Below are 12,087 nucleotides of genomic sequence, written 5' to 3' on the forward strand. Positions count from 1 at the left end.
TTCAGCTGCTGTACTGTCTGGGGTGTATGTGTGTGTGTGTGTGTGTATTTCCTGAAGGTTCTGCAGGAAGAGCTCTTGCAGGTGTGTCTCTGCTCTGCCCTTCACGCAGAAGTAGGAAGCAAGGGGATGGAAAGGAGTTTCCCTTCCTGGAGGAGGGGCTCTTGTGTTCTTCTGTCCTTGTACCAAACCATATTGACGTTACCACAGTTTCCAATTAGGGGAAAGTGAAAAGCGCTGGGTCAGAGGAGCAGCATATACTTGAAAATGCGTTCTCTAGAGATCTCATGGGATGAAACCATCCTTGTCTAACATTTGTATCGGGTAACAGAGCAGATGGTAAAGGCAGAATATGGAACCAACAAAATTCATTAGTCAGTAAATAGAAGGTGAAGGGAAGATAGCTACTCCATATCAGCTCGAGAAAGGAAGAGCTTTCTAAGTTGTCTTATAGAGAGAGAGTGTTATAGTACTGAGTAAAGAAGCAGATGTAACTGTTTTCAGCTTGTGAATCCAGAAAAGTCCTGGAAATATGTTTGCTAAAATGAGGATTATAAAAACATTTAAACTGCTTAGTTGTTTCCCAGAAATACAGAAAGCATTCTTTAGAAAGCACTTTTTAATGTCATTCAGCAATGTTCATTGAGTGACTGCTGTGTGCCCCACACTGTGCAAGGTCCTGGGAGTATTTCAGCGAGCAAACCAGATGAGCCCCTGGGCCTCACAGAGCTTAAATTCTGGTGGGGAAAACAATTAACAAGTAGGTGAAAAGCTAAATACCTAATACATATTTAGGTAATGAGAAGTTCTAGAAAAGAGCAGAGTAAGAAGGAAAGAGTCTGGTTCAGGATAAGCAGTTCTCTGCTATTTTACATTAGGGATCTCTGAGAAGGTAACTTTGAACACAGTCTTGAGTCTGTGCTCATGAGTTTATGGGAAAAGTGTTCTAGACAGAGGGAAAAGCAAATTCAAAGGACCTGTGGTGGGAGCAAACTTCATGTATTTTGGGAAACAATAAGAAGACCCATGTGGCTGAAGGAAAGGAGATAATGGTAGGAGATGAGTTCAGAGATGGAGGTATAGGGCCTTCTAGGCCAAAGGAAGAATTTGGACTATACCCTAAATATTAGGGGAAGCCATTGGGGCTTTTTTTTTTGCAGGGAAGGATTCACCTTGAGCTAACATCTGTTGCCAATCTTCCCTTTTTTTTTCCTCCCCAAAGCACCAGTACATGGTTGTATATCCTAGTTGTAAATCCTTCTAGTTCTTCTCTGTGAGCTGCTGCCATAGCATGGAAACTGATACGGGTGGTGTCATTCCACAACTGGGAAACAAACCTGGGTCACCAAAGCAGTGAGAGTGCAGAACTTTCACCTCTACACCATCAGGGCTGGCTCACCATTGGGGCCTTTTGATCAGTGGAGTGATGTGATCTGACTAACATTTAAAAAACGTCACTGGCTGCTCTTGAAACCGGATTGTAGAAAGGGCAAGAGAGACAATGAAAGGGCCAGTTCGAAGGCTATGGAAGTGGTGCTGGTGGATGATGCTGTAGTAACTGAGGATGGGTAAGTGCTGGGTTAAAGCTTGATTTGGAGGTAGACTCTATGGAAGGAAGTGTGTGCTGGTGGACTGGTTGTGGTGCGTGAGAAAAAAAGGAAACGCAAAGATCCATAGTGAAAGCTAGAGGGTTTTGGTGGAGCTTCAGCCTGAATGGTAATGTCATCTCCTGATATGGAAAGATTGAGCCGGGAGTGGGCTGGACTCGGGGTCTGTTGGATCTGAGAACATGGGATATCAACAAGTCTGTTTTGTATTTGATAGTTTGAGAAGTCTGTTAGACCTGTAAATGGAAAGATCTGTGAACTCATCTCAGGAGAGAGGTCAGAGATAGAGATATGAATTTGGGAGCATATAGATTGAATTTTTATGTAGATAATTTTAATCTTAGGCCTAATGAAGATCACTAGGAAGTTGGTGTAGACAGAGAAGAGAAGTGGGTTAAAGCTAGAGCCCTGATTCAGTCCAACATTCTGAGGAAGAGAAGCCATTGAAGAGTGAGAAAGAGTAGACAATGAAGTAGGAGGAAAACTGGGAGAGTGTGGTATCCTGGAAGACAAAGGAAGGAGGTAGAACCAATAGTAAAGATTTGTATCATCCTCTGTCAAAACAATAGGCTTTTGTTTCTTTCCTCTTAGCGTTTAACCTGGTTTAACAAGCTATTTTTATCTGATACGTTTGTGTAGAAGTAAGAACCATAAGTTTAGATTTGACTTATGTCCAAGTGGTATCTGTACCTATGTTAAGTGGTACAAGAATCTGTCTAATAAAAACATGTACTTGTCATATTACCTAGGACAAAGTAGGCGCTCGGTAAATATTTACTGAATAAAAATATTCAAGCTTCCACAGGACATGATCAGTGTTCTTTCACAGACTGACCAGCATGAAACAGGGTACGCTCTTCCCGTCTCCCCACGTTGTGGTAGGCAGTTAAGAAGCCAGCTCATATTTCCATCTATAGTATGTCTTTTTCTCCCCTGCCTTTTGCTTTGTCCCGGACCAGGTATAAGCATTTTTTTCTTCCAGGGTGGTCAGCGTTTTTTCTGTGGTGGAAATTTAGGCATATTCAAATTTCTTCCCAACTCCAGTTGAATTGTAAATTTCTGTTTCTCTTATGTTTTGTTACAAAAAATTACTTTATAAAATAACATTCTTCGTAACTCATTCGAAAGAAGGAAAATTACCTCATTATTTTTTTGCCCCATTTTTATCTGTTTTGCCTGCTTCTCTTCTTTTGCTGTCGTTCTTCAGTGTAAACTGTGGATGCTGTAGATCGAGTCTTGTTTTTCATACAAATACTCTGTAGAACAAAAGAGAAGGGGAAATAAGGTCTGTAGATACCTTTAACGTGCAGCCACTGTGCGTTTTGTTTTGTACACCATTTTATTTAATCCTCAAACTCCCACGGGGTAGGGACTGTTAGCTCTACTCTCCAGGGAGGGAAGCTGAGAATCAGGAAGATGATGTGACTGAGATGTGCTGGGCCAGCAGAATTCCTTATCTGTTCACCTCGTCATTCTGCCTCCCAAAATAGTGGAAAAAGTGCCGCAAGATTTTGACATATTGCAGGATGTTTTAGTATCTGCGGTATATCAAATACTACAGTAGATGACGGGGCCACAAAGGCAAACGGTCTGGTCCCTGTCCTGGAAGAGCTCACTCTCACGTGAGAGCTAGGAATACAAGCAAATGGCTGTATTGGTGGGTCTCATCCTTTTGTGCACAGAACCCTTTTACATTTTTAAAAATTATTGAGCATCCCGAAGATCTTTTGTTCAAATGGCTTACATCTGCTGATATTTACTATATTAAAATTGAGATATTAAAAATATTATCTAGTTCATTTAAAATAGCAATAAAACTGTTGTGGCATGTTGATATAATTTTTTTATGAACAATAACTATGTTTTTAAAACCAAAAAAATTTAGTGAGAAGAGAGGCAATTGGTAGTCTAACTGGATAGGTCAGACTAGGTTTCCTCTGGACTGGACGAGCTGTTAGCAGGAGAAGCTAAGGCTGATCCAGCCCTGTTCTCTTCCCTGGGATGTGGAAGCTCTGTTTTAGAAAACCCTAAGAGAAGCCCTTCCTCCACTTACCCAGGGCTGCATCCTGAGTGTCAATCATGGTGCTTTTCCCCGTTCACGTCTTAAAGGCTAGCATGTGTCTAATGAGAGAACATGTTTGGGAAAGTGACTTTCGTATACCTTTCTTACAGCTTGATAATATTTAAGGCAAATTCCGTACTTTATAATTAATTACACTAGATGAGTGCCGCCTTTTTGCAGTATCTTTTTAGCAATTGAAACCTCAACTCCTGGCAGTTTCCATAGAATCACACACTACGGAGAGTTCTCTGGCAGGTTTTTGTTTCCTTACATGTTCCTGTCCACCCCCAACTTTCTCACGCTTCTCTTTATTCCCTTTCTTTTATCCTATGTATTTATTCCTCTAGTCTACTGCCCACCCCATATTTCAAGGTGCCGATGAGTCGGAAGTGCGGTGTAGAACTCAGCTTGGTACCAGTGAAGAAGCAGAAAGGTGTGGTTCTCAGGGAGATGGACTTGTGAAAACATACACAGAATCCTGCCTTTGAGCAGAGTCTGATGCAGAGAATTTTAAGGCCATTGGCACAGTGATGCTTTAAGATGAAGACATCTTTTGTTTCAAAATATGTTTTGGTCTTGTTGCTGTCAGCAGAATAGAACCACTCGGTGCATTCTGGATAGCGCTAGGTAATCCAGTTCAATATTCCTGGTAAGGAAATAGCAACACTGTTGCATCCTGAGCTATCAGGTTATTTACTGAGCTTCCCATTTTTGATATGCGCCTCACTTGAAGCACACATAAATGTGCATTGCCTCCTCACTTCCCTTTAATGTCAAGCTCTGGTTTTAGGCACAGGTCATAGAGTACAATCCTCTTCTCCATCTGTGAGGGCAGGGTGTTTCTGTTCAACACGGTGCGTGGATTGGGAGGCAAGATCTTAGTGTCTGTATTTTCTCTTGGAGAAGACATGATTCATGAATTAGCTGTTGTCAGTATGGCTCACGGGAATACTTATTTTTCAAGTAATCTGAAAAGTGATCTTTTAAGAGACTTTCTTGTCGCGGATCCTGGCTCTGGGTTGAGTTCCACTGTGGGGCGGGCAGGAGGGAGAGGGGAGCTGCTCGGCTTCAGAGCTGACTCACTGGCTGCCTTTGGGCCGACTGAACCCCGAATGCTGGTCTCCTTGTCACAAGTATAAAGGAGTGAAAGAGAGTGTGTGCTGCTTGTGTTTGTCATCATTACTTGACAACTTTGGACTGTGGGTTAGTTTTATATGGAAGAACTTACTGTATCTACACATGGAGGTTTTTCCCTTTCTTCTATAACCTGCATGTACTCTACACATTGGTTATTTCACTTTGTATTTTATTGCTGAATAGATGGTGTTTCCCCCCATTTTTCATGTTAGTTTTGCCCTTTCCTTATTTATTTCACCTTTTTTTGGCTTCCTTTTCTTCTCTGAGTTTCGCTCCTTCCTTTATTGCCATATCCTCTTAATTTTTCCTTCTCACATTTTCCCTTCCTTTTTTTCTCCCTCTCTCAGCTACCTAGAGTCTGCATCCTTTTTCCTACATTTCCCCATATTTTAATCACCTCCTCACCTATGAAGACAGATTATAGGGTCAGTAGAACCAAAATAGAGAATTGGATAGTTATATCCTGACTGTATGAGCATTAGAGCCAGCCAATCCTTGTGATTCTAATTTAAAAAAAATTGCCAAATACTTTCTTAACAATGTGGTTTACACGAGTTGTGTAGGCTTTTGTCTCAATATACACTTAAATGTATTTACGTAAATGCGTGCTGTGAACTGTAACTTGTGTTTTAGAGGTAGGGTGCATTATTGGCTTCATCTTCACACTACCATATTGTACTTGGAGATTTTCTGTATAATGAGCTTCTTGTTGTGTTTGTGTGCAGCCGTCTGTGAAAATGGATGTCAGAATGGTGGACGTTGTATTGGACCCAACCGCTGTGCTTGTGTTTATGGATTCACTGGTCCACAGTGTGAAAGAGGTAAGAAGAGAAAAGAGAAAATAGAACCTCCCTTTGGAGAAGTCTTTTTTATTGTAAAAATGTATAATTTTTGTTACCCAATGAAAATTCTTCTAATGAAATAGTATTTTCCTTCTTCTTTTATTATGTATGTAACTTGAATGGTAAGATTTTGAGATGCAGCTAATAGCAGCTTAAGTGTCTCAGTTTTTTCCATCAGAGTGACCTCAGTTCAACTCTGAGGCTATGGTTCTAGGATAATTTTGAATGAGTGATTGATGGCAAATTCTAATAATGTGCTCAGTTCAAATTGGAGTCGCCATTGGAAGTTCTGCCTATGTTAAAAAAAAAAAATATCAGGATGGCCTTGGCTGCAAAACCAACAAAAATCTGAAATAAATTGTCCTGACCAATAAGGAAATATCTTACATTGTGTAGCAAAATGTTCAGAGCTAGTGGGCTTCAGGTAGGATGTGATCAAGGCTTTCACTCTGTTACTCTACTTCTTTTGGCCCTGCCCTCCTTTTTGTATCAGTTTTGCCCTACCTTGGAGTCCTTTGTGGTTGTAAGATGACTGCCAGCAGTAATTAAAGCAACATGCTTCACATCTAGAGAGAGAAAACCTCTCCTCTAACCATGGACCAGTAATAGCCTTCAGAGATATTCCATATGCTGATTGGCTTAAGCTTGAGTTTTTAAACCAGTTCATGGCAAGGGGATTGCTATTCATAGTTTGATGTAGACTTATTAGGACCTGTCCTTGGAACAGGAGATGATGTAAGCTTCCTCAAAGTCACATGAAAGCGAGAGTTTGGTGTCAACCCAGTTTCTGTTGGGCAGGAGTAAAGGGATGGGGGAATGGATGTTAGGTAGGCCTCTAGCATTGTTCACTTTATCTATGTGAATAGTCAGTCAAGTCAATATGAAACCAATCTACCATAATTTGAACAGTAGTTAAACTCATGACCTGTAGACTACTGAAATTCTCCAGCGTTGAAGCACTAAGTGAAGTTTTAAAAATATCTGGATAGCAAATGGGTGCCAAGGTATATCAAAGAAGATAAACTTTATAAAATGTGATAAATAACAATTTAGCACTGAACCTTAAGAGTAAAATAAGCTTAAACTAAAAGTGATATTACATAGTCATTCCTGATTATGTACATCCTCAATTTATTTTCCCAGGGCTTGTCATAGCATCCGAAGTTGAATAGCACTTTCTTTGTTGTGAAACATTAGAGTATATGAAGCTGTTTTATTGAAATATTACACATAAGTAGCGGTGATGGTTTATATATAGAGAGAGAGGCTTTGAATTGCAAAGAAATCTTATATTTTAAAAATTATACTCATTACGCTGACAAAAACCTTGTCTTGGTGTTCAGGTTAAATCTTGAGAAGGAACTGAAAAATTAGAATTATATGGTGAAGTTTGAAAAGTAAGATGTATGCAGCCTTTTAACATACACTGGTATGTACATATACATCACGATATTTATATTATTCCTAAGGTAATTGAGATTTCTTGGGACTGAAGTACATGCCACAAATGACAGAGTTTATAGTTATGCTTAGGATAAATTTAAATGTCTTTACCAGATGCTTTTATTTTGGGAAGAAAGATTAACTATGAAATGTTAGCATAAAAAGATAAGTTGTTGAGAATGGAATAACACAAATTTCCTAGATGATGTTGAGTTTATTTAAACACCATAGAATGGAAAATTTAAAGTTTCAAACATAATTATAACTGGTGGAGATGATGTTCATTTTTCTGGAAGTCATGTAAACTTTGCCGCTCTTTCATCCTGAAGCAGATTTCAAGTTCAATTCCTAATTGGCAGAGGAATTGGTTAGTGTCAACTCAAAGGCTTCCAGGCATTACATCATTATTCTTCAACAGTTATTCATTCATTAGATTTGTTAGCTCTTACTAAATTTATGGGAATCTAATAAAGACTTACACATATTTTACATGTACAGTAGCATGTTTTCAGAAGAAGTTACAAAATTAATTGGTTAATGAATTGGCCTAAAGGATGTTTTTTAAATCCTGTGTTTGTTTCTTAAAAATCTTTTAATTACTCCCCTTCAGATGAAAGTTGTAAACTTCATTTCTTTTAAAGAAGGAGTTCCTAATTTCCATTGTTAGATTGCAACCATGAACTTTAACACTTTTAAAAGATATTTTCAACGAAAATTTTTAACATGGAATAGCCAATCCCTCTAGAAGTGGAGTTCATAATTTTTTTTCAAGTAACATTGTCTACATAGATACAAAAGGAATAACTTATTTGTGTTGAGGTTAATGAATAGGCTCAGGTGCCCTGTTGACATTTAAAGTTCATATTGTCTTATTCAATTACTAAATTTCAAAATATATGTTCTTTGTTCTCTTAAAAAAAAGACTTTCATAAAATTAGGGCTATTTTTCCTCCTTAATGTAGAACACATATAATTTTCCTTTAAATTGGCCTCTTGGGAACAGTTGTATGATAAAACATGGCTGCTTTTCCAGCTCTCCGGGCTTCTGGCAGACTGGTTTCCGGTCTGGAGACAGAGACTGTGTGGTAACTAATGGCTGGCATGATTATGGTATTGAACTTGAGTCCTGGCGCTGGGGAAGCTGAACGTCTGGAGTGCTCCTCTCACCCTTGCTAATATGTACAATGACCTTTTATACTTAGCATTAAAAAAGAGTTCTTCTGGCCACATGCTGATGTAAAAGGCAGGCAGCTCATCTGTGTCCAAGGCACATGAAGGTCCTCAATTCTTTTTGCTTCTCTCTGCAAACAGATTGCATTTGAAAACAGATGAATATTGCCCTTAATAGACACCTGAGAATACATGGAAATGGAATCAGCGTTATGTATCAAGACTTTTTTTCCCCCTAACACTTAAAATGTACCTTATTATTTATCAATAGAAACTCATGGATGGGTAGGCAAGAAATGAGTTTACCTAAGGGATTCCTGGATAAAATACAGTGATTGCTTGATCATAAATGTGGCCTGCCCAAAGTCCCTATTTCAACTTCTTTGACTTACATGATTGTTGAAATCTTATTTTGTAATTGAATTTTCCTTGAAGCTTATGTAGGGACCATCTGTTAGAAATATCTGCTAGATCCTTTTAAATTATGATAGTATTTACTATTACGAATTTTTATCATGTAAGTATGACTTCCTTAAAAAAGTGTGTAAATCTGGTAGAATTTCAAATACCCTTATGCTTAGTGACATTTCCTTTAAAATGTACATCTTTCAGTAAATAATACCTTTAAAAGGAGGATTGCAGATTTACTTTTTAATCTATTGACATTTTTAAGAAAACTTCCTTTTGTTAATCTGAATCTGCCCCAGAAAAAAGTGAGATCCAGTTGCAGATGTTAAAGTTTATAAAATCTCAACTTTAATCTTCTATGTAAAATGAAAATGGATGGATTTCACTTCAAGATAACTTTCATAAAATCATCCAGTTAGTTTATGAACTCCATGTCTAAAAGCATGCTGAGAAGGAGTTATTCAGTCTCTGCTTGAATACTTCCAGTCACAGGGCTCTCACTTACTCGCTCACCCCATCATGAGACAGTGTTTCAGTGTCAGAGTCCTGATTGTTCAAACTCTGCATTATTATGCTCCTGCCTAAGCTGAGCATTTCACAGATGTATAGCACATCTCTTACTGTCTAATTTGGTGGGAACGTGATGATGGTGACTTCTCTAAAAGGAGTCAACCACAGTTTACCACTCAGATTGGCATGATGGCAACTTGAAAGCTAATTATAAGCTCTTGAATTATTCTATACCTTTATGTTCATCCACCCACATTTCAGTAGGTAAGTTAACTGTGACAGCTATTAAACCTACTTAAGACTGTATCTAAATTCTCCAAGAACTAGAGTGGAGATGGGCACATTTGGGTTTTCCTGAATTCTGGGAGTTATGTAGACTAGACCCAGGTTTGTTCAGAAATAATTGATAAACTTAATCGATGTTAATATCATAGTCTTGGAATTTATTATAAAGTGTGCAGGGGGCGTTTGTTCAGCCTATGAACATCCAAGTAACATAGCAAATTAATAGTGTTACCAGGAATACAGGGGCATATGGTGAGAGAGCAAGCTGGTATTACACAGAATTCTATACACAGTGGATATGATACTTCCAAGAAATGTCTAAGTGGTATCTTTTGGAAAAAAAAAATCCTTCCATTGTAATGTTATTATCTAAAAGTAACACTTGTTTATAATTATAAATTAATTTAGAAATAGTAAATTATAAAGCAATTTAGAAATAGTAATAGAAATAGTAAATTATAACTATATAATTATGAAGAAATTTAGTAATTATAATTATAAGAGAATTTAGAAAATAGGATAAAACAAGAGAATCAATTATTCATAATTTCTCTCTGGTCAGAATTAATTCCTTTTAACATTTTGAAGGATATACTTTGAATCCTTTATCTACTGCACATATAGTGCTTACAAAACATGGGATCTTTCCAAATCTACTGTAAGAAGATTTCATGTTCTGTAACATGAAATGTACTCATGCCCTGCTTCTCCTTTTGTGTTATTAAATAAATTATATTATATTATAGATTGTAATAGTTCCACTGCATAATGTCATAATGAGGGTTAGGCATCTACATTCTGTACAACCATATGATGTTTGTAAAGTTATTTTCTCAGTCTCACAGGTGAAGAAACTTTGCTGAGGTCAAGCTTATTTCAGGAGTTTAAGGACAGGAGGAGAACAATCTGATTCAAAACCTCAAACTCAGTGACTGTGATATAGCTGCCTTTTTGTTCATCCACCCATCCACCAATCAAAATTGCTATAATTATGTTTCCTATTAATTGACATTTAGGGCCATTTCCAGGTTTTCTGTTCATTTTGTTGGTTTGTTTGTATTTTACTAATGCTCTGATAAAAATCTGCGTCGATAAATCTCTGTCCTTGATTTTGTTCTAAGGATATATCCTAGAAATACCACTGCTAAGTCATTGAGTATGTGAAAGTTTATAGCTTTTGATACAGTCTGTTCATTTTCCTCTAAAAAGCCTTTTTATGATTTATTCCTTTGGTATTATGCTTAGAAAGTCTTTCCCCTTTCTCAAATCTTGTAAATATCTATAGTTTTTTCTAGTGCTTTTGAAATTTTATTTCCTTTTACCTTTTTAAACACAAGTTAGAATATGCAAGAGGGTAGCTAAAATAGATTTGTTTGTAAATATATGTTTGTTTATCACATACCTATTGAGTGCTTGTTAAGTATTAGGCTAAGTACTGGGAGTTCAAATTACAAAGACAAACAATGTGTACTCCCTGTTAATGAGAAGCACATTATCTTTTTAAAGAACAGAACTAGTCATCTCCTTGAATGTTAAAATGTAATATGACACAGTAAACACTATAATAGGAGTAGGAACAAATTTATGTGAGAGCTCAGAAATGCTTCCGATTAAGGGAGAATTACGAAAGTCTTCCTGCAGTTAATCTGAATGAAACACACATAGCTCATTATAATGGGAAAAACAGTATTGGACTAATTCCTGTATTGATATTACATGATGTGGATTTCTTATGCTAAATAACGTTATTTAAACTCCATAATTAATTAACAATTACCACAGTCACTGAGCTCTCACATATTTATTTTGTAGAAATAATTGTCTCCCTTTTTCTTGCACTGTGAAGATTTAGTGAGAATGAAATTACCAGGAACAGAGAGAATGTTACCAACCGCAGATGTCAAACTCACATGGGCCCACACGCGCGTGCACGTACACATTTCTGCACTTGTGAGGCCGTTAAGAACGTTTTATAACCTTGCACTCTCTAAGCTAAACTTAGCCTTAAATGGGCATCAGAGAAATACCAAAAGATCTGTGGGAACTTCACTTTTTGGCGCTGGCTCAGATGGTATCCTTATCTTGAATGCCATTAGGAACACAAGGGAAAGAAAATGAGAGGAAAAAAAGCAGGCAGTGGGAAGTGGAAGGAAAGGACGGGAAGAATAGAAGGAAGAGTGATAAAAAAGGGAGCTGTCCTTCTAAAACTAGCAGAGATGCTTGATTGTAGAAAGGAAGAGTAAGTTGGGGAGAAAATCAGTTCATTAATGCATCTGATCTGGGAGAGGCCAGGACTTCCACTTCTCAATCTTCTATTTCAGCCTCTGCTGTTTAGGTCTGTGCAATAAGATTGAATGTGTTGGAAGCCTGTTAGACCCTGATGCTTTATTTATAAAACTCCTTTGAATTAAAGCAGTGAGTGTTTTCATTTATTCCAACTCTAAGTGCCCTTAATTATATATTTCTTTATTTGTTTTTCATTTATCTACGTGGAGGCAAGGCATAAAGGAAAATATTCAAATATCTTATATTTGTGTAACATAGATGTTTTCCTGTTTTCTTATTTCAACATCAGCTCTGAAAACATTAGAGGTTAACTGGAAACTGGGTGAAACTACCAACACAC

The 12,087-nt window shown here is 37.5% G+C and overlaps 1 protein-coding gene and 1 long non-coding RNA gene across 2 annotated transcripts in view; one reads left to right on the plus strand and one right to left on the minus strand.

Annotated features, from left to right (window-relative positions):
- FBN2 (fibrillin 2) overlaps positions 1-12,087 on the plus strand; it is a 236,447-nt gene that overhangs the window by 12,406 nt on the left and 211,954 nt on the right. The window contains exon 5 of the mRNA XM_023617761.2: positions 5,529-5,624. Coding sequence (XP_023473529.2) covers positions 5,529-5,624 — 96 coding nt within the window. The remainder of the gene's footprint in view (positions 1-5,528; positions 5,625-12,087) is intronic.
- LOC138917300 (uncharacterized) overlaps positions 2,350-12,087 on the minus strand; it is a 50,931-nt gene continuing 41,193 nt past the window's right edge. The window contains exons 2-3 of the long non-coding RNA XR_011425092.1: positions 2,745-2,860; positions 2,350-2,603 (exon numbers count right to left, since the gene is read on the minus strand). This is a non-coding gene — a long non-coding RNA (uncharacterized lncRNA). The remainder of the gene's footprint in view (positions 2,604-2,744; positions 2,861-12,087) is intronic.

This window comes from Equus caballus, chromosome 14 (genome assembly GCF_041296265.1).
Source record: "Equus caballus isolate H_3958 breed thoroughbred chromosome 14, TB-T2T, whole genome shotgun sequence".
Classification (NCBI taxonomy): Eukaryota; Metazoa; Chordata; class Mammalia; order Perissodactyla; family Equidae; genus Equus; species Equus caballus.